We start from the raw sequence: 23,830 nt of genomic DNA on the forward strand, positions 1-23,830 counted from the left end.
GCAGATGTATTGGCAACATATTGTATAAGAAAGCTGTGTTCCCTCAGGAGTATTCCTGCATTCAGGGACTGCAGGACCCCTCATTACACCTTCAGCTCTAGAGGTTGAAAGGCTCAAGACTCCCAAAGGCCTTGGATTGTTTTGGTTTGTGGTCACTGGGGTGGTACAGGGAGAGGGCTGTCTGACTCTCTCAGGGACCCAGCTCTGGAATGCTTGGTCAAGGCTATGTGTTATCAGAATGGCAGAGTTTTGTATTTTTGTTTTTATCTGTTTAATGGGAAAGTACATAAGTAATGATGATGGATTATGGTAATGAAAAGGAGGAAATGCTAAACTGGAGAAAAAATATCTTTGAAATATTATTGTCTTCTTTTGTTTTTTGTATTGTTGGTAAATCACTGCTAATTTTTTAAAAGGAAGTAACAGATAATGAATCTGGCAGATAGCCCAGAGTTTCATATGCTGCTTTGGCTTTTTTTCTCTTGATTTTCTCAGAACTTCTTCATTATACAACAAAACTTTATCACTAAAGGTTTTATATTTTTATATGGCAAGGAGCCCTTCAGAAGGAAACTATAGTTTCATTAGCTTATTCCTACTGAGCTCTTGTGAGAGAACATTTGGTTTTAAATAGGGTTGCAGTGCTATGGTTTATAGTTTAGAGTTGTCCAGTTTCTTAGGTGAGGGTTAGAGGAAATTGATGCCTTTATTTTATAATGTAACATGGTCTGTGATTGTACCTAGTCACCTCCCAGTCTCCCTGTAGTAATTACACCATGGGCAGTGAGGGCAGTCCAAGAATAAGCATTGAAATACAGTTTTCAAAAATCCTTCCTAACCTAGTTGCTTTTATTTTGTGCCCATATACAGCATTACATGTAGAAATAGACTGTTAAATACACTAACCTTGAACTGTTGTCTTGTTTATCACTTTTCTTTTTATTCATCTGTCAGGGTTTTCACCTCAGCTTTTTTCCTTCTTTTTTCATACCCACCCTACTCTTTCATTCCTTCACTGCATCCATGTAATTTTTAAAAATTGTTCACAGGCTTACATTTTACAGCAGCCTTGGGTTAGTGGCTAGAGTGCAAACTGTGGAGTCAAATAAACCTAGGTGGGTCTCCATTCTGGTTCTGGCACCAACTAGCTGTGTGTCTTTGAGCAAGCCAGTTTGCCTGTGCAGACCTTAGTTTCCTCATCTGTAACCCTTATTTGGGGATTAGAATACCCTACCTGCAAGTTCTTTGGTGGGGAAAAAGATACTGTGTAGGAAAGTCCTTGGCACATCCAAAGAGTTATTAGGGAAGTGTTAGTTGTTACTAATGTCAGCATTATTATCTTTGTCTTTTTCCTTATATCTAGTCTTAAGATGCCTTTTTCTTGATCATAACTATAACTTAACCTTCTTTGCTTATTTTACCTTTCTTATTTTTCTGCTTTGTCCCTTGTTGTGTCATCTCTCCAGTTAATTATGGGAGATATGTTACTAAACATAGCAGTTGTGGCAGCAGACCAAGCAGTGGCAATTACTGGACTGTGTTTCTAACCACCACTGGCCCAGAAAAGAACCCCTTCACACATCCTTTTCCCTCGTTATCCTACTTGGTTTGTTCATTGTGAGTCTGTTTTTCAGAGTTCACTTGAAAACATATTATTTTCTACTCTTTCTTGTCTTTTTCTATCTTTTAGGTGTTTGAAAAAAATGAAGCAGTTATACAAACTTTAAAGTCCTTTGACCCTGACATTCAGTGAGTCCTTGAAAAGAACAAATGTAAGCCAGCTGTGGCTACCAGGTGTGTTGTTAGACATGTGCACCTCTGTTGAGCACCAACTACCAAGAATGTACAAGTTCTGGATAATGTAGGACAGTGATTCTTAAACTTTATAAGCCCAGGAAATGACCCAGGCAGCTTGTTGAGATGCAGATTCCCTGCATTGGATTTCATAGGTCTGGGTATGTGGAAGTCTGCAGAGTTCTAGGTGATTCTGATAAAGACGATCAGTGACTGCATTTTGAGAAATATTAATATAAGAATTTCAGAAATAAATGATAGCTGATTCTTACTCTCAAGATTATAGTATAGGATGAGTAACTAATAATTATAACAGGAGGCAAAATGAAATGCTATAGTAGGGATACTAACTGAAGTGTTTTGGAAACTCAGAGAAAGATTGAAAAATAAGGAGTTTTCTAGAGGAACTGGCTTACTCCTTGAGACTGGAGTAAGATTTCAATACAAGGAACAAAGAGAGAAGAGCATTACAGCCCTAGGAGCAGCATGAGCGGAAAAGTACAGGGTCAAAAGTATGTGGTATGTGGGAGGATGGTCAGTACTGTGTTCTGGTGAGAGTGCAGGTTATTTCCAGAATTTCAAGGAGAGATGACATGAGAGATGGAAGCCTGGCAGAAGGTTTAGATTTGGGGCACTTGGTAATGTAAGTGCTAAGTAAGCACGTTTTATGGGGAGGGACTGAGAATTGCCAGGACAGTGTTGTAGAAAGATCACCAGCAACACAAATGAAAGTTGAATTAGAGGTAAGTGATTAAATATGGTAGGTTAACTATCTTACAGTAGCATCTGTATTGAGTTCTGGATTTGGACAGTAGTAGAACAAATAAAAGAGGAAAGGCAGAGGAAGAAATACCAGGGCAGGGTGACTGATTGGACCTGGGGGGTGAGCGTAAAAGTGGAGAGTGGTACCCAGATGTTGAACCTGGGCAACAGAGAAGGTGGTGGCCATCACCAAAAGTGAGGCAAAAAGCAATCCAAGAGCGACAGTGCACTGGAATGTGGGCACACACCAAGTTTGAAGTGTAGTTAGACCTTCCATGTGGAACTGTTTGGTAGGCATTGAAAACTTGGAGATGTTGCCTTGAGAATCATCACAGAAAATTTGTTGATACCATTCAAGTGGCTGAGACAGCCCAGGAAGAAAGTGTAATTCTGTAATTCCTCCTCATCTGCCACTCTTTTCTTCTCCCTGCATGGGTTCTTCTACATCCTTTTCCCAGAGTCTGAGAGGTGAGTTTTGTTGGGCCCTGTCCTGTGCCCAGTCCCTCTACAAGGCCACCAATCTCACTAACTGATAAGAGTGTAACTAGTTCTGAGAGCAGCCCTATAAGGAGGAAGCATTTCTTTCCAGTACTTGAACAATGCATAGTGATTAAACCATTTTCCAGGCACTGATTGGCTAGCTGGGGAAGGGAAATCCTGCCCCTCTCCTGCAATGGCCAGGCTGGCCCTGGGCCATTGTGTCTGGGCTGAGCAGAATGATTACATAAACTTGCATTCTGTCGGGGGATCTGCCACTCCTTAGCACAAGGGGCATTCAGTAATTACAGGATGGTCCCCCTAAAGCACATTTCCTTCCTCATTGGCAGTCTGAGAAAGCCTGGAATAGGGCCATGGTTGATAGGTTGACCTAAAAAAATTAGTAGTAATTTCCCATTGTTCTCCCTAGTCCTCTCATTATCCTTGGTAAAATCAGTGGCTCTGGCAACATTTATATTCTTCAAAAGTTTTGTAATAATGTATTATTCTTATAATCAGAAAAAAAGCTTTATATAAAAATTATTCTATGTATGTTTATCATTATGAGGGATGTTCTCCTTCTTAGAGTGATCTCTACCCATTGACCCCCTCCCTGCTGCCCTGGAAGAAGTATCAAGTGTTTAAATGTTTCTTGTATTATGGGCCCTTTGGGGATCTATTGCAGTTTTTAGTTAACTCCTCTTTCTATAAAACAGTACTTTTCTGAGGCCTCAAAACTGACTAATACTAGTTTATTCAGCCAAGAACACCATTATAAGGCAAAGAACAGAAAAGGAATAGCTATTTTTTTCAAAAGAGTAGGGGGTAAAAACAGCCAATTCACTAATGGTAAAGGATAGTAATTTGTTCTTGAGGAATTGCTTTGAGTGGCTGCATTGAGGTAGGTTTTTATATTCATTTAATTGTTACGAGAGATAATTGGAGGCCAACTGGAAGATTTTCCTCTAAAATGGCAAATTTATTTATGATGCTTCCTTTGTTTACAGTTATTTAATCCTGAACTGGAAGCAGAATTTAGAGACCGACAGGGTTAAACCCTGACACTTTTCCCCCTGAGCTCAAAAAATACACCAGGCAATTTGGAGATGATCTGTCTTTCTTTGTAAGTCATGATGTTGCTTAAGAAATAGAAACTGTAGATTAGGGTATACCATCTAGGAAGATTTTCTAGGGTTCTGCCAAGGCAGAAGTCTCTGGACTAAGCTGGTGGTGCTTGTCTTTTTGATGGCTAGATCTTGGCCCCTAGATTGCCTTTTCTGGAGATCTTGGGTCACTGTCAGGATTGTCAAGGCTGCCACCTACTTATAAGCTTTGATGTGCATGGTTGTGATTCTCCTTCTATGGATCATTTTCACTCACTTCTCATGCTTTTCTCTCCAGCCACCTCTTGAGGCCAGTCAGGTACCTCCTGCTCTGCGCATGTTGATATCCTGTCCAGACTCATTCATCATGCCTGGAATTTGTGCTTTGCTTATAGAATCCTACTTTAGAATAGAATGGGCTTGGGACTGCAGCTTCAGTGCTTCCTGAGTAGTCTCCTGACGATGAGGGCTTGTAGCTCTCCTTGGTCTTGCTTCCTCCCATCTCCTGTCCACAGCACCATCCCTAGATCAGTCTTCCCCATGCCTGCCCATTTGTGTGGGGTTTGGCCTCTCACATTCATTATCTCTTGTTAACCTCACAGTGGCTGTTAGGGGACCTAACTGAGGGAGACAGGAGGAGATGAAAAGGGAGGCAGATTGCCAACCTCATCTGAGGTGATTATGGAAGGTTACAGGAAAGGTAAGGCTTGAGCTTCCAGTGTGGGTCACTTGATGAGAGAAGAGAATTCTACCCAGGTAGAGCAGTGGGGAGAGGGAAGGGGACAGCCCTGTGTATATGTAGGGACTTCCCAAGTGTTTTGGCTACAGTGGCAGACTTGTGGGGCAGAGCACAGGAAGGTCTCGTCAGGTACCCAGCCTATGTCTGTGGGCAGTGGGCAATTTATTATACTTCCTCCTTGCACCAAGGTAGCTTCTCAGTATGTTGCCATGGAAAGGGAATGGGGCAATGCAATTAGACCTATGTTCATGTCTCTTTTTTGTCACATACTAACAGAGCTACCGGGAACAATTTTCCCTACTTCTCAGAATTTAAAGTTTTTTATCTCTAAAATTGTGATGATGCCCACTTCATAGAGTTGTTTAAAATGAAGTAACAGTGTATAAAAGATTAGATTTCTGTTATCTCACTACCCAGAAGCCTCTCTGAGGACAGAGTGCCCCCTAGCATTGTATTCAAGGCCCTTCACAGACTGACAGGACTGTGCTCTTTGAGCCTTACCCCTGCCCCAACATCTCAACATCACCCACACTGCATTGCTCACTGTTCTTTGATCATTGGTTTTCTGCTCTCCCCGCTGCCCCCACATCTCTGCTCTGGACATCTCCTGGAATGCCTTTTGTCTTTTCTCTATCCCAGTCTTCCTCATCTTCTAACCTCCCAACCCCCCACCCACCTCGCTCAAATGTTATCTGAGACCTGACCCCTGAACCCTGCCCAAAGTAACCTGCTCCTCCTCCAAACTCCTAAAGTGCTTACTGTCTATAGAATTCCTTCTCTGTGCTGTGCTCTTAATTACCTTTTAAGATGGTCCTCAGCTGCCACCTTAGATTCTAAATCTTGCACCTGCATAGCTGCCCTGCATAGCAAATAAGTAATATTAGCTGCTTCATAAAGACTTGTGGATTCATTCTTGTAGATGATTTGCTGAGGAATGAAGAAAGCTTGTATCCTAATAGAAGACATTTGTGCCTGTGGTGGTTATGAGCTAATTCAAAGGGAATTGAAAATCCTCAGAGAGGATGGTTTAGAAGGGTCTAAACAGTAAAGAGTTATCTCTTAAATTCTTGGGAATCCTGCTGAAGCCTATTTTCCCCTCATTAAAGCAAAGTTGGTTAGACTTTTGTTTATTTCTCTCAAAGAAATATGGAAAATGAAAATCTCACCTGAAAATACTAGTTTATAATCTGGTATCTTTGAAAGAGACAAAGGTACAAGTTATTAATACAAACATAAATGTTTAAATATACATGTGCTTTTGGGCTGATCTGTCAAATTAATGGAAATGAGCCTTGTTCAGTGAAACTCTTCAGTGCAGGTTTTTAAAGTTGCTTTGAGGCTTATATTTAATTAGATTCAAGAGTCTCATCTCTGCACACGAGTTATAAGAGTTTTCAAATGAGCTGTCAAATTTTTGTCACAGCAAGTAATGAAGAAGAGGAACTAGCTTTTAGAGTCAGGTGATCCCTCTCTAATGCAGTGGTTCTCACCCAGGATGATTTTGCCCCCAAGAGAACGTTTGGCTATGTCTGGAGACATTTTTGCTAGTCATAGTTGGGGGATGATGCTACTTGGAAGCCAAAAATGCACCTAAATGTCCTGTAATGCACAGGACATTCTCCCATAACAATCATCTGACCCAAACTATTAATAGTCCTGAGGTTGTCTTCTCATGAAGAAAGAACTGATATCGTAAGGATTAAAGACATCAATTCATAAAATCTTAAAGATGAAAACAAATCTTTAGAGACCATCTAGTAGTTAGGATGCCTACAAGTAAGGAAAATGAGAAAGGATAAATTTAATTTGTGAAAAGAAACTCATGCAGGTAATTGGTTTATTTATGCCACAACCTAATTTCTCAAAAGAATGTTAAACAATTAAGGGAGGGTGGCAAGACTTGGAGAGAATTTAAAAAAATCATTAGAAGTTAGAACTAGACATCATCTTAGACATGGCCAAGTCCAGTTCTCTCTGTTTCACAGATTAAATTACTTATCCAGGGCCCCATAGCTGACTAGATCTGTTTGTCTGATTCAAATGCTCCCTTCCCCTAATCATTCCACTTACCTAAATCTACCCTTATCCAGTTTCACACTTCAGTTGCTCTGTGAAACTTTGTCAATATACTGTAGTTCCCTTTAATCTCTAGTTTATTTTCTAGTAGGAAATTTAGTTGCCACTTGATTAAATAGTCTGATATTCTTGTTTCTTGTCTCCTTTCCTTGCCCAAATTAATAAACTCTTGAAGGACAGTGGACCTTTTGTCTTCTTAATATACGCCCAGTTCAGTCTGTCATGATCAGTGGATTGATCAGTTGTGTCCATGTGGTGCTTTGAAGAGAAGACACTGCATGCTGAGACACTGTGCATATCACTGAGGCTCGAGTGCCTGTCAGTAAGCCCTCTCCACCCTTCCAGAGGCGCAGAGAGTGGCAGAGAGCCTTTGTAGGTCTGCAGGGCCTGTATACACTGTTGGTTATCCAAAAGTGACTAGCCTTTGAAAAACAAAACAAAACTTAATTGGCAAAAAAAAAGTCTCTGTTAGGTAACCTTACAAAAATATGTAAAACCATTTGGCTTTGTGGGAAAAAGGAAGTCACTAAAATAAGAAAACGAATTTTAGGCTTTCCAAAAATTCTCTCAAATAATCAGATAAATTTTATTTCTCTTGACCAATAATTTTGAAAAAAGAAAGTGAAATTTTAAAATGAGGCCCCAAGAAGATTATCTCTATGTTTGCTGACTGCAGTGCTAAAGGTTAGCCCAGAGTACATTTTGATGGCACCATTTTAAGTGTAAAACCTGGTGTCCTAATGGCATATTGACAGATTTGTGTGTGCTGCCATATAAACGGTGTTAATTCACTATCAGATTATAAAGTACTTAGAGGAGTGTTGGCCATTTAACTTGCTGAACTCCTTAAGGATTGCTTACCCTACAGCGTTGCCTTTTGCGGGGTGCCTGCTCTGATATATTTGACCATACAGTGGAAGGGCCCATCAGTTGGAAAGGAAAGGACTTGGAGTTTAAACTAAAGGAAAGTGAATTTTAAGGGGGTTTAAGATTTGGGGATTTTATTGAACCACTTATCTTTCCTTAATCCTTCTTGTGTTTACTTCACTGTGGCCTAAAGTGAATGGAGTCCTTTGTTTTGGCTCATCCAAACTGCTCTCTTTAATGTGTGTTCTGGATCATTCCCAAGAAATGCTGTAGGGTTATGTTGAGGGCCTGAGATCTGAGAGAGAAATGGAGCTTGTAGGTGTCAGATAGCTTGCTACTGCTCAGTTAAAGATTCAGGCATCTATGTTTTGCTACAGGTAAAAAACTGGGAACCTTCCCACCATATAAAATGGTAGTTTTTTTATTGAGCTTTTCTTTTGAATAAAAGGATAACGCGGGGAATAAGCCTTTTGTTTGTCATGACAGCCACTAGAGGGTAGAACAGTTACACTTCCTGAGACAGGTGTAATTCATTCTAATAGAACAGGACTAGGGTTGGGAGACATTTGCTAGTGTTTATCAATGTAGAAATTTCTAAAACAATGGGATTCCTTCTATAGATACGTACTAATCAGTGGAGGACCTTGTTAAAAATGTAGCTTCTGGGCCCTATTCTCCAAGATTGTGACTTGATAGCTCTAGGTGGGACTTCAGGGGATTCTCATATATTTGTCTTGGATTTTGCTTTGAGAAGTACTGATCTTAATGTTTTAGGCATGCATTATTACCTGATTATCTTTTCTCTTAGGATCACAAAGCAAAATGATTATTTTGGAGGGAAAAACAATAACAGAAACCAAAATGCAGAGAAACGAGTGTTATTAAAGCTTTCTCTGCCTTTATCTAACACATTTCAAAGGAGACTCATTTTGTAAAGATTCAGAATCAAAGAAGTTATTAAAAATATGTTTTTATGTGGAGTTATATTTCAGTCAATAAAGATCTCTAGAATCCTTAGGCTACAAGCCTAAGAATTTTAAATTAAATTCCCTTCTTATGACCATCTCACAGTGCAACCTAATTTTATCCTTTGGGTGTCATGAAGACCCCACATCTAATGTCTTGGCATTGTGAAATGTGGTTGTGGAGACCTTCTAAGTAGAGCTTATATAATCATGTCATCATCTTGAACATCATAACTTTCCTTTATATGTAAAGATCCAACTATAGTAATGTGCATTGTCCTTTTGGTAAGGATGGTGATTTTGTTTTTACCGGTGCCCCCAGAGAACAGTGGCATCCTTGGGAAAGCTTTGCCACTGCTCTTAAAAGGGAAGAAGTATGTGTGGTAAAATCATTCAAATCTGTGATAGGATGCTGCAGCTCAAAAAGTTAGAGAGATAGGGAGACCAAATAAAATGAAACTTGGTTCTGAAGCTGAGACTTCGGATGAAATAAAATGAAAGGAAGATATTTTTCCAGAGGTTTATAGAAACAGTCTTGTCTTCTATGAACCTCTTACGGGCCTTCTTTTTTTGTGACTACAACCTTCCACTTTCATATATCTCATATGAAGATTTTCCAGTGTCACTTACTCTGTCCTTCCTAGTTTTCAAGGTTTCTGTGATTTTATGTAAGTGAATGAAAAAGAAAGTTCTGTAACACACACATACACACCTAGAGTTATGAAAAATTATTTTTGAAATTAAAGGTCAAAAATCTAGAATATGTCATTCTTTGTGTAATTTTATAGAAAAGGGGAGATATTTTTCAGAGATGAAGCTCTCTTTACCATTAATTAGCTAGCAGTAAGCACTTTAATTAAGTAGCACTTTTAATAATCTATGTTATTAATATGACAATGTTCCTGAATTTTGATTCAGATATGAATTATTACGCCAAAGTAATCCTAGTAGAGGAACCTCTAAAAGAGGTTTAGTTCCTTGAAAATCCAATAAACTTACTGGGAAGCCTATTTATAGTTAATATCTAGAGTAGATGATGAAGTGAGAATTTGTGCATTATAATCATGGAGCACAGGACTTACGGTCTTAACTTTATGGTAGAGAATTGCTGTGGCTCACATAAAATAACAAATTGAATCCTTACAGAACAGACTAATGACAAGCCCAGAGCTTCTCCAGTTGTATTAGTTACAGGGTTGGCCAAGAATGACTTTTTACCTTAGCACTTGGGGCAGCCAGGAGGAACCTGGGGGTGACAGGAATCCCTTGGCTGGTCATCTCCGCCTCTTGTATCCAGTGTGTTTTCTGTTTGTGTCATTATGTGACAAAAGTTGGGAAGTGCTGGAAGGACTTTTTTCTTTAATCTTTTCCAGTTTCTGTTCATTTGTTTATGATCAATTGATCACTACTCTCCAAAACATTACAGATACTCTCTTGATTATTATCTAGAAAGACATCTCATGCAGCAACATTATCAATGTCTACTTTTAAAGATGTAAAATGATGTATGTGATTTCTTCTACAGTTCTAGCCCATGGTGTCTTAAAAATAGCTTTGGAAAACATTTAGACCATCGTGTATTTTGTAATACAGTTGGGTTACTGCCGATTCCCAAGATAAATGTGTTTAAACAGAAGCTTTCTCATTCAGCACTAGCCTCAGCTTTCATCCAAATTTATTTAATGATGATGCAAGCCCACAGTGTTGGTGTTGTAGTTCATCACCATGGAAGTGTTTCTGTCAACAAATCCTTGCTTTGCTATCATGAAACTGATTTTGCAGGGAAAGGAGGATAACTGTGAAAGATTCCTTTTACTTCTAAAGATCTTCACAGTTTGCCTGGGTGTCTAAATGAATTGTGTTTAAAATCAATAACTGGCAATAAAATTGACTATACTAAGTTAACAGTTATGAGGTTGGAAAAAGGAAAATGGCAATGAGCTACTTTGTCTGAAATCATCTTTTAGGAATGTGACTTGGGGACCAAATTTGTAATTTAAAATGTTCCTCTGAAAGCTGTTGTTCTTTGCTGCAGAAGTACTGATTATGTTCAGAGTCCCATTAGCCAGGTATCAGAATTCTTTGGATACCTTTTTTTTGGTGGTGGTGGGGGTGGCTGAGTTTTTCTCACCTACTTTGAAAATGGCGTAACAATAATCACAGAAGAAACTTCCTTAAACTAACATACTGTATGTTTTTTTTTAATATGCCTTTTCTGTAACTTAGGTTTATAACTATTTTTGTCTCTTATTAGCTTGTTGAGAGGTTGAAAATATATATATATATATGATTTAAGTTTAAGCTTCTGAATGCAGCCCACTAACAAGCAAAGTAGGAGGCACCTACCTTAAGTAATCCAAACTATTTTGGGAACCAAATAGGAAAAAGGAACAAGAATGACACTTTTGCTCTGAAGCAGCGTGTTCAGGAGCATATGTCACAGTGGCTGATTCCAGGTTTGGATATAGACATATATGTTTTAAGGAGATTTTCATCTATTGTAGAAATACAGTCACCTCTTGATTGTCAAGGTAACTTGTATTTCCAAATGTGCTTTTTCTGGCTTCCTATCACATTTCAAAGCTTTTTACTTTGACTATCAGCTCATATGTGCTTACAAAAGCAAATTATTTAATATTATTTTATGCAGTTATTATCATATAAACATTTATTAAGTTCCCAAGTTCCTAACACGTGCTAAGTACTGTGCTGGGCACCAGAGATACTGAGATACATCTCAAGCATGAAGTTAAGTTTGTTCCTGAGAGATCTTATAGTTTGCTTTGAAATCAAAGAGACATAAAATTTTATTTATTTCAGCCACTTCCTTCTCCTCCTCTAATATGTGATCAGAAGTTGACTGTAAATGGGAAGTAGGTCCTGTTTGTTTTTAAGAAGAATTAATAGACGTTATAAACAGAAAATAAAATTGTTATACATGCAAAAAAAAAAAAAAAACACAAAATGGCCAAAAGAAAATTCAGCAAGCAATGGTAAAAATAACAAATTATTTACTGCTTTATAATGTTAAAGTATTTCACCAAGACAAGTTGCAGTCAAATTAATGTGAGTTATGGAAAATGAAATACATAAAAATGTATTTATACAAGTGCAGACTAAATATTTTCCATACAGGTATGTAAATGAAAAGATATACAGTAAGTGCACACTTGATATGACTATGCAGGCAACAGTTAGTTTCAGATATTCTTGGATAGTTCATGCACAAATCTTCCCAAAGTACAAGTTCAGTCAGTCTTTTGGGGGATGTGGAGGGATAATTAAAAAGGACTGAGTTCCTTGCAATACTATCAGTATAGACTGGATAAGGGTGAGAGGGTCGTCAGTTATATATATTACTTACTGTAATTTGTGATTGTCGAGGAAGAGGTGTGGCTGTTGGTGTGATAGTAATACTGCTGGTGACTTTATTGGTTGTTTTGTTTAGTGCCCCATTAGTTAAGCCTTGAGTTCGGTTATCCTGCGGTGGTGTTGAAGGGCTGGTAGGTCTCACGGGGCTGGCTACAGCTTGCATGTAAGGACTTCCTAAGTGAATGTGGATTTTATTATCCTCAGTAGTTATCACACTTGAACTGTTACTGTTTGAACGCTGAAACTGCCATGATGACTGCCGGTCAGGGGAGACTCTGAAAATCGCGTGCTTGGCACTGATTTCTATAGGCTCTGGAGAGCGTCCCTGCTCAGGGGTGCTAGCTGAGCCAGTAACAGCCAAAACCTGAATAGGTGACATTGTCCTTTCTGGAGTTATGGAACCACAAGACTCTGGGGTCTGCGCCCTGGCAAAGGTTGCCATGGTAATTGGGGATATGCCTTGCTCTAAATTCATAAGGCCTTCACCAGAGGTTTTGGATTTCACTGGTGTAATGGAGGCATTTTGGAGGATGGTTATCCTTTGCTTTGGGGTGCCACAGTTTGGTATCACTGCAGTGCTTGTGTAAGAGTGAGGACTCTCTGTGGTCGGACTTGTGATTTCAAGAGTGGCTGTGTTTTGGGCATGGTCTGGAGTAACCTTTATATGAAGTGGCTGCCCAGGAGTGTGGCTTAGGACTAGATCTCCTGGTTGCACGAAGTTGCCATTGGACTTAGTTTGTATTTTTCCATTCTGAGGATGGCCTTCCTTGGACTTCATCCAGGGAATCCATAGCTTCCTGTTCACAGGACAGGGAGTAGACGAGTTGCATCTGAAGGAAAGCACAGACTCCTCATCATTAGGGTCCTCATCCTGGTCTGCACTCTCCTCATATAACTGACCATTGATGACTGCTCGTTCCAGAGGAATGAGACTCTTGTAATCTGGTGGCTCATTGTCTACGGCTTCTGTCTGAACTTCTTTAGAAAATACTTGAGGATCAGAGATTCTTCTTCCATTGAGACTAGGCCGGAGGCTCTTACTGAAATGACGGTACCTCTCTAACTCTTTAGTGAGGTTTTCAATCTCTCTTCCTAAATCTCTGTTCCTGTTCTCTTGTTGATTGAGTTTCTTTTGCAGAACTGAATGATCTCCCTGGAGGTGGCATATCAGGTCCTCAGTTGCCATGTATTCATGAATTTTCTCTTTCAGTGCGTCTACTTCTCTTGAGAGGTGCCCTGATTTAGCTTCTTCTTCTTGAAGCCTTTTGAAAAGCCACTGTTCATGGCTAGACTCTGTCTTTTCTGCTAACTTGTACTTGGCAAGTTCCATTTTAACATGTTCCAGCTCTTCAGATAAAAATTGAGCTTTGTCTCGTTCATTAGCATACCTTCGTTCTAGAGTCTCATACTCATCTTCCGTTTTCATGAGGTCATCCTCAATGGCTTTCATATCCTTTAACTTCAGTTTCAGTCTTTCCACTTCTTGAGAGAGCTCTTTAATTTTATTGTTCTCTTGGTGTAATGCTGTTGTGGACTTACCAGAATCCTGATTTAGTTTGTTTTTAAGGAAATCTTTCTCAATTGCTTCCAATGATTGAAGCCTATTTTTCAACATGTTAACTTTGGACAGGAGATCATTTCCTTTCTCTTCTTCTGCTTTCAGTTTGTTTTTTAGGTCATCTCTCTCTTTGGTTACATTGTACATTTTTTCTTCCACATCAGTTTTGGACTTAAGTGCCCTTTTAGTTTCCTCAATTAACTTTTCAGTAACTGTTGTCACTTTATTTTGTTCCATTTGAAGCTGAGAAGCAGCAGCTTGTAACTTATCTTCAGTTTGCTTTAATTTTTCACTCATTGTTTTCCGTTCATCTACCAGCATCACAGTTAATGTTTTCAGTTTAGTTAAGTCCTCTTTTAGGGTGAATTCTGTCTTTTCCAGCCGACTTTCAATGGTTTCTAGCTCTTTGATCCTTATCTTTAAACTCTCTAGTTCTTGAGACAATTGCTTTGTGGTCATCCTTTCTTTTTCTAAACTGCATTTCAGAGAGTGACATTCTTGTTTGCTTTTATTGAAAGCATCTTCTAATTTTTCCAGGGCCATAATCCTTTTACTGAGTTTTTCAACCTCAAGTTTAAAGTCTTTACTCTGTGATGTTTCCTTTTCCAGCCTCTTATTGAGATCTCTGCACTGCTCCTCCATTTTTATGAGCTCTTCATCTTTCCCTTCCATTTCTAGCACACGTTTTCTGAGCTCCTCCACTTCAACCATGATACTGGAGTTTCCATATTCTCCCTTGTTGATTTTTTCTTTTATATCTTGCAGTTCCTCTTCTGCTTTTCGTAAAGACCTGTTTGTCTCTTCTAACTCATCAATTTGCCGGCTAAGTGCTGCCAGCTTTTGTCGAAGCTGGCGGTTTTGACTGTCCTCGTTTGTGAGCTTCGCCATAATTGCTTCTTGGTTCTGGTGAAACTCTGTGGTCTGTGTTTGCAGTTCTTCCTCTAGTCTGTTTGCCTTCTGCTCTTCCTCCTGAACTCTGGCTTCAGCAAGGGCTAGTTTAGCATGTGTTTCCTTTGCACTTGTGGTTAGGTCTTGGATTTTCTGTCTTTGAAGGGTAAGCTGTGACGTCAGCCTTTGTTGTTCGTCCACCACCATCAAAGCAAAAGACTTCAGTTTGGTCAGCTCCTCTTTCAGGGCGGTGACCCTCTTCTCTTTTTCTTGCTCCTTCTTCTCCTGGGACTCAGTTTCTTGGTCAATCAACCTTTTTAATCTGAAAAATATAAGAGTGCAATCTGTTTTGTGATTGTTGTTTTAGTAACTAACTTATCAGCTGTGACTAAACATTTATGTAATTTAGAAGGAGTAAAGGCAAGAATATTTGGTTTAAAATTCTTGTATAACATATAATCAGTAGACATTCTAGCCTGAAGGCTGTAAATACAGCCACAAGCTTGAGATTCAGTTGGACATGGCTTCAAGACTGGCCCTACTCTTACCAGCTAATTAACCTGGGCAGTTATTTAACATCTCTAGGATTCAGTTTCCTGTGTGAAACGGAGGCAACAATTGTATTATCTCAGGGACCATTTGTGAAAGTTAAATGAGATAATTTGTTTAAGATTCTCACAGTGCTGGCACATAATAAGTATTTGATAAGTGTTCCTTTTTCTTATTCATGTGGTTATTATATTTATCAAAGGGTTTGCTTGAACCATTATAATATGCAGTACATTAATGTTTGGTGCTTAACTTCCTGATTCTTAGTTAAGATAAAATTTATTCACATTGCTTAGAAGTTATGCACTTTACTGGTGGATACCCCTTTGCCAGTTAAAACTTGGTTCATACCAGCATGACAGTGTGTCAGGAATCAATTCACGTATATCTTTATCCCTACAATGGATGGTAGTTGGATGAGAGGAGCTGACAGGCACCTGAAGGGGTTTAGAGTTTTCATAACATGTGGGAAGAGCATGAGGTTTGATAGGAAAGAGCTTGATGAGAGGCATATGTTAGAAATGGCAGATGAAAAACTCTTATCAGGAACACAGTGATTCCTCTCTTAAATGATGACTCTATTATAATATTTTTTTCTTTACATTTTAAATTTGTCAACATAATGAGAGGACGTGTTACATGCAATATAAGCTATCTCTTCTGTACACTTTTTCCCTCAGTATTGAGGTCATAGTTTTAAATTTGTAGCACTCTTAATTATATTGGGAATGGGCAGATTATAGAGGATGTAATTACAACTTTGCAGTATTGTTATACAGAAACTAAAATAGAATGGAATCCCTGAAGAACTGAACTAAAGCACTTGTCATGGATGGAAAGTTATAAATATTTGTTTTCTGATCAGGCATAAAGAGTTCATAATATGTTAGTATGTCTTTTCTACTAGGAATGAGTTTAATTATCCAATGCATGTCTTTAATCCTTGCCACAGAACTTTCTTTTTAAAGTTGTTTAAGGATTTGAGGAGACATTTTAAAAGGAAACTAATTTGGGGCAGTCTTCTTTGAAATAGTCTTTTCTGAGTTCCTAATCTGCTTTTCTATAATTGCACTACATAATAAGAGGAACATATTTAAAATAATTTGTATAATGTAAGAATTTTCAAACTTTTTTATGGGGAGGATCCACTTTTAGTTTTTCCTGTTTTGAGAACCTGACAGTCTGGCCCAAGGGCTACAGTCTGTGAAATTCTGAAGAAGCTGATCTGGATGCTGGGGTGGGGTTGATGATGATCTCATCAGCAGTCTGGGCAAGAGGCTTGCACATGGCTTCTGGCCCTGCCCTACTCCCTGTTTGAGACACCTGGGAGCCTGAGAGAGCCATAACGTCTCCCTCCTGAATGGGTAGTAGGACTTAACAACCTAGTGGTAGAGTCCGTAGGTAAACTGCTTTTGTGGTGAAATAGTTACAGAAACTTTGGCAAAGTGCTTCTTCCTCCCACCTTAGTATTAGAATGGTATTTAACAAAACTGCAGCAAAATATTTTCCCTTCTTTACATCACAGTGCTTAGAATTTTGTTAGAGAACAGTTTCACAGAACCTTTTCAGGATTTCAACTTATTAAGTAATACCACCTGCTATTTCATGAGGAAAAGGTATATTTTCTTAGGATACAAGAGAGAGAAGATTGGAGTATAATGAACATTTAAATTGTATGGTCATCAGTGAATCTTAGCAGTGCTATAACTGGCAAAAAGGACTTAAAAAGTTTCCGTTGTACTCAGTGTTTTCAGCAGCAAGCACGGATGCATCTTTTTCAGCATGGTGCAAGTTCATGTATCTTTCTAATGTTTCTGGAAATCAGCTGGTATCCCCATCTGTTTCCAAGCGCCATCTTACAAAATTAGATACATAAAACTGATAATTTGAATATATTTGCTCTCAGCATTTCCTTACTACTTGTTTCCTAACCTACAATTTCCCTGGATCAGTCCCGTGAACACACCTTAGAACAGTCAACAGGCTAGTCAGGTAAAGCCTTTCAGGGAGAAAACAGGAGTTTATATGCAGGAAGAGTTATACCCCCAACCATCAACCAGTGTGAATCCAGGATAGGGAGGTCTTGATGGAACCTTTCCAGAGCCAGCTGGGTGCCTGTAATGCAATTACACATTGCAGGGTTGTGTATGAGAGAGAGAGAAAAAAGAGAGAGAGACAGAGAGACTGGTTGTGCTGCTGAGTCATTCACTATTTCTTGCTTTATCTCCAGAAGCATTTGAAGGATGAAGTTTAAGGTTAGTTTATGGTCTTGAAGAAAGGCATTTTTTTGTAAAGTTAACTGCTCTTATAAGATTTGAAGCTTCAAGCCTGGCCTCTTTTGCACAGTACACTAAACGAAGAAGCTAATTGTCACTCTGCTAATTGGTGTATATATGAGTGTGTGTGTGGTGTGTGTGCATGTGTATATACACATATATCTGTTATATTTCTGACTAGTTGTATTTTTTTCTTTCAAATATATATCTGAATGCTTTCAGCGAATATTTGCTGAGTGTTGACTTTATTTTAGTCATTCGAGGTCCACAATCACTTACCTAGAACCTTTCAAGCCAAATGGTTCCAAATTTCTAGAGTTTTCAAATTTTAGAAAGGCAGTAAGGAGGCACCCACCATATATTCTATAATAGCTCCATCAAGGCCTGTGGCACCATCTCTTAAACAAACTTCTGAATACTTCTGTGGCGAACCATATGAATAGTTAAACTAAGTGGGATAATTAAAATATAAATAGCCTCACATCTATTCAGGTTTTGCTGCCAAATAAGTTGAGATGAGGAGAAGTTTTGCTGTCACAGTTTATCAAAAACTTTGTGTAGTTTTTAGATTTTTGAAATTGCAGACATGGGATTGTGGACATGTACAATGAAGGCATAGACTTGGTATCTTTTTGGTAAGGAGGATGTGGAGTTGAGGGTTCTAAGGCAACATTCTTCATCAGCAGGATTGGGTTTTAAACTAAACAATAACAATTTTCTGTCTCCGTTATTTTTATTTGCACATTAATAAATTATTGCTCCTCTTCCTGTGAGTAATTCCAATTAATATGCCTTTGTGCAGGGAGGTTTGAATAATCTATGCTAGGGTACCTTCAGCCTCAGCACTGTTGACATTTTGGGCCAACTGATGCTTTATGGTGGGGGGGCCATCCTGTGCCTTGTAAGGTATTTAGCAACATCCTTGGTCTCTACTCACTAGATGCCAGTAGCATCTCCCCAGTTGTGACAATCAAATATGTCTCTAGACATTGTCCAATGTCTTTTGGGGACACAACTGCCCCCAGTTCAGAATCAGTGATCTATTTGTGTGTGTATGTTGTGTGTGTGTATAGAATGTGTATATGTCAGTCTGTCATTAGAAGTTAAGACTCTCCCTGGTCCTGCCTTACTCAGCTTTAATTAATAAGCCGGTGTAACAGAAAGTTCCCACTTGGGTAACATACACACCCGGTGATTGTATTGTCCCTGCTCATGGCCTGTTCTTTACTGGTGTTTCTCACAATATAAGGTTCATGGAATCACCTGTGATCTTGTTAAACTGCAGATTCCAATTCTGTAGGTAGGGATGGGCCTCAAAATTTGTATTATAACAAGCTCCCAGGTGATGCCAGCACTGACTAAGCCTTTTCTATTAATGTGTCAGATGTTTTCTGGAAATGATATTTGGCTGAATATTAACTTGACCAATTGTTCATTATTGGTAATACCCCAAACTGTGGGCATGCCCTGTATTTCTGACCTGCAGAGCCATCCATTTTTCTCACAGAGAACATCAGGTAGGAGAGCATGACTAACTTAGCTAATATCTGCCAACGTTACTGGAAAGAAATGACTCAAAATGCGTGTCACAGGTGTTTGGTCAGTAGCTAAATTTTCATCTAAAAAAGGCAGTGAATAGCTTTAGTTCCAGTCCAAAGCCTAAAATATATATGACTATATAATAACTATCATTCTTTTGTGCCAGTGATGTGCTGCCAAGCACTGAGCTAAATCTGTACAGCTATTGGTTCTAATTCTCATAGTAAGCTTATAGGGTTTGGGATGATTATTTACAGCCATCAACACTGAGGCTTAGAAAGGTTAGGAAGGGGCAAAGCCTATGTTCTTTCCTCATACTACACTGCCTCCCCAACAAACAACATGAACTATTTCATGGGCCTGGTCCACATCTGAAGTGTTTCTCAGGTAACACTCTCTGTATTAGAGAAACTATCAACCTAAAGAAAAATTCTCATTTATCATTGTGCTTGCATTCTTTTTAGTTTATATCTCATAGAGCAGTGGGTTTCAAATGTTTGCTTTTATATCTCCTAAAATAATTTTCTATTATGTACGTAAAAGAGTACTCACAGCACTTTTAGCAAATGCTAGCTTTTTTTAGCTTATTGAGGTATAATTGAAAAATTATAAGGTATTTAAAGTATATACAATGTGATGATTTGATATACATATAAATTATGAAAGGATTCCCACCAAGTTAACAGTTCTATCACCTCACACATTCACCTTTTTTGTATCTGTGAGAACACTTAGGTTTTACTCTCTTAGCAGATTTCAATTATAAAATACAGCATTATCAACTATAGTTACCATGTTACACGTTATAACCTCAGACCTTATTGACCAGCCTCTCCCTATTTCCCTCATCCCCCTAGGCCCTAGCAGTCACCATTCTACTCTCTTTCTGGGTTCAACTTTTTTTTCAGGTTCTACATATAAGTAATACCATGCAGTACTTGTCTTTCTCTGTCTGGCTTATTTTACTTAGTATAATGCCCTCTATATTCATCTATGTTGTTGCAAATGGCAGAATTTCCTTTTTTTAAAGGCTGAATAATATTCCACCATATTTATGTAAGCATATGAATGTATATATGTGTTTTAGATATAATGTATTTTATATAACATAATATTATGTATACAGTTTGTAATAAATATGTAAATATATAATGCATTATACATAAATGTCACATTTATATATGTGTTTATATTATATAGTGTATTACAACATATATTATAACATGTAACATTATATAATACATAATGTATGGCATATATTATATACAACATGTTATACAGAAACATACATTTATATATACTGTATAAATGTATAAAATATAATTTATATACATTATATATTTACATATGTAAATTAGTTACATATTTATATATGTGAAACATATTTGTATATATATACACATGTACACTACATTTTTTTATTCATTCATCTGTTGTCAGATACTTAGGTTGTTTCCTAGGCTATCGTGAACAATGCTGCTGAACATGGGAGTTCATCTATATCTTTGAGATAGTGATTTCCTTTTGATACATACAAAAGGATAACATAGTAGTTCTATTTTTAGTTTCTTGAGGAATCTCCATACTGTTTTCCATTGTGACCGTACCAGTTTACATTCCCATCAGCAGTGTACAAGAGTTCCCTTTTCTCCACATCCTCCAAGCATTTTTTTCTAGCAAATCTGTTTTGGAAAGTATGTGTGTGAATTACAGATGTAGACACTGATTCCCTTAAAGCTCTCTATGCTTGTACCTCTGGAAATTCTTTGTGTACCCTCAGGGGTATATATACTCCAGTTTGAAGAATGCTATCTTGGAGTACTCATATTCATGTTCAAGTAATGACACCACAGGATTATAGGAACATTCACTGACTCATGTCCAATAAAAACAGATTGTAGAAGCTGGTTTTATGGACACAAATGTGAGGTAGTTAAATCCATTCTGGCTTACAGCAATGTCTTATGACAGCTCTTCTTTAGAGTTTCTATTATGGCTCAGAACTGTTACAACTTACTGTGGTTTATCACTATTATTATGTGCAGTGCCAGCTCCTTGTTTTTTCAAAAATATCACATCTGTCATCTTGAATGTTCTTTGGTACTAACCATAATGCTGGTTCTTCATTACAAATTATATATTCAGAGTGTCTTTTCAGTTTTTATTTACACACACACACACGTCAGCACACATGTGTCACTATATTTAATCTCCTGTGTGTGAGACACTGAGTGTTAGTAATATGCATCATATAACACACACATGAGACAGATGGTTTGTCTGAATGTTATAATGCCAGTCATACTCATAATGATTTATAATTCACACTTTTGATTTTTGTCTTATTTATGTACATTACAGTCAACACTCCTAAAATAAGAGCTTCTTAAGAATAGGACACATGTCTGATACATTTGTGTCTTCTACAGTGTCTGCCTCAAAGCCCTTAACATGTAGAAGGTACCAAATGAATTTTTTTTTTTAAATGAATGAATCAACATTTCTTGTGGAAAATACTATAGCACTGTCCTAAGTAATTTTATTCATTTTTAAAAGATACTCTTGTGTTTACCATGTTCATGGTCTTACGTATTTAAGAAAATGAGGTGTAAATGGTTTTCCCATTGGTGTTCTCCAAATACACTGGCCTCTAGAAAGAATCGAGACTGCTGGAATATCTCCTCTTCCTTCTTCAGATCCCTGCATTAGAACTGTATGTGTGTGCTTGTTTGAGGAGAAGAGAGATGGGTAGTAAATGTCCACATCCTAGCCCCTATCTCTCCTTTGGATATTTCCTCTCTGTAAACAAAGGAGTGGTCATTTTAATTTTTTTTCTTTAGAGTCAGAGGTCTACTGGGCAAATATGTTTGTTTATTATACAAGCAACATTATATCAACAGCAAATAAAACTAAAAAGGAAATAGTCATCTATGATCTGACCACCTTAACACATCTTATCAAGCAATGAAACCAGTTCCTCAAGCCATTAATGGCACTATGTTGTTTCTGTTAGCTGTAGAGATTAACCTACAAACAGTGAACAACTTCAGAGTCAGCTTTTCATCTATCATCTTAAGGAAGCAAATACTTCACTGTATTTACTGGGCAGATCTTGAATTTAAAGTTTTTGATGTTATGAATATGGCAACACTTATGCTCATTTGATTTACAAACAACGAAGGACTCTAGTTAGTACTGAGGCTGTACTGAGATGAAACAGTGGAGGGTTCCTGTTCTCTGGAGTTTGTAGGCTGTTTGGAAAGAATGAGCAGATAATTTCAGTGCAACTCAGTGAAGTCTCCAGAGCAGTAGTTCTCAAACTTTTTGGTCTCATGACTCCTTTACACTCTTAAGAATTACTGACTGTTTTAAAATATTCATGTATTTATTCATTAAAAATAATAAATCCACTATATGTTAACATAAACATGTTTTTATGGAAAATAACTTTTTCAAACCAAAGAACTTTGTGAGAAGAGTTGTTTTGTATTTCTGCAAACCCCAATGCCTGGCTTAATTGAAGACAGCTGTATTCTCAAATCTGTTTCACACATTCCGTTAGCTGTCAGAGCAATGACCTCACCACACGTCATGTAGCCTCAGGAATACTTGTACACTTGTGAGAGAATGAGAGTGAAAAAGATAGTGTGATAGTGTTAGTATGAAAATAGCTTTATCCTCACAGATCTCTGGAATCACTATTCTCGAGGACCAGACACTTGAAGCATAAATGGTAAATGTGTCTTTCTCTGGAAAAGTCTCTGGTTTAGGCTGTCACCTTCTTTAGGCTGTTACTGAGTGAGCCCTTCACTTCATACTGATGAAGTCCATAGATTTGCTGGCCTTGTCACTGCTTCAGTGTTTACATCATTAATGAAACTGGTTGTTTGCTTCCCACCATAGATAGATGGAAGATTCCCCACCTTCAGATACTTCTTTCCCAGTTCCTAGAAAATTTCTGAATGACAAAACTGTCTCCATGAGACATTGTGTTTTGTTTGAAACCACAATTTGAAATAAGGGCATGGGAACCACTGAGTTACTTGGTTTTTAAGTGGGTTCATCCACAGTACTCTGCAGGTCACCTGGCATTTAATTCATATCAGACCTTTCTGAGGCAATTATAGTGAGCAGTTGCTATGTGCAAAGTACTGTACTTGTTATTTGTCAGTTTACTTTTTTCTGTCAAACCTACCTGTATACTTGCATAGATTACTCTGGTCATAACTTATAATAGTTTCCCATCAACAACCAAATAGTGCGATGATACCGAATCCTGTTGGGTCTTTTTTTAAGATAGAAAATACATTGTATCTCTCATTCTTCTCCTAGATGGGCTTCAATGCCTATACTTGCTTTCATTCTTCCAGTGCTAGTTTAATTTATTACTTTTTCTTCTTGATTTAATATGTTAATTGATAAGCAGAAAACTACATACACTGCTTTAGTCATTTTTTTTTTACCTGCTCTCATGGCTACACTTTGCTAGTCTGATTATGATTATATCTGACCTTATCTTTTAGCAATTATTATCTAATATGTAATTTTAGTTGTTGCATTGCATTGGTAGTAGCTATGTTCATGGTTAAATAACCACAGAATTCTAAGCAGTTTGCAGAGTAATTACGTGGAATTTGTTGGAAAGCTTCCTTAGGTTGAGATAATCGGGTCTATAATTTATGTTTCCTTGCTCTACTCTCTGCTTTTTCAATGGGACTTTTCACTGTTTAGTCTAATTTTTAGGAGCACTCATAAAAATAGCTATGACTAGTCTTTTTTATTCTATGTATGCTGCTTCCTTTTATTTCTCTCACAAGTCAAAGGTTTTTAAAAAATTAAAGCTACAGCATACCATAGTCATAACG

At 37.9% G+C, this 23,830-nt stretch overlaps 2 protein-coding genes across 8 annotated transcripts in view; one reads left to right on the forward strand and one right to left on the reverse strand.

Annotated features, from left to right (window-relative positions):
* The window catches only part of CMSS1 (cms1 ribosomal small subunit homolog), a 333,529-nt gene that overhangs the window by 14,115 nt on the left and 295,584 nt on the right, over positions 1–23,830 (forward strand). The window lies entirely within an intron of this gene.
* The window catches only part of FILIP1L (filamin A interacting protein 1 like), an 85,239-nt gene continuing 73,186 nt past the window's right edge, over positions 11,778–23,830 (reverse strand). For both annotated transcript variants that reach the window (XM_032489837.1, XM_032489844.1), the window contains one exon: positions 11,778–14,923. In XM_032489837.1, the coding sequence (XP_032345728.1) occupies positions 12,127–14,923 (2,797 nt within the window). In that variant the 3' untranslated portion in view covers positions 11,778–12,126. The remainder of the gene's footprint in view (positions 14,924–23,830) is intronic.

The sequence above is a fragment of the Camelus ferus genome, chromosome 1 (assembly GCF_009834535.1).
Source record: "Camelus ferus isolate YT-003-E chromosome 1, BCGSAC_Cfer_1.0, whole genome shotgun sequence".
NCBI classification, from domain to species: Eukaryota; Metazoa; Chordata; class Mammalia; order Artiodactyla; family Camelidae; genus Camelus; species Camelus ferus.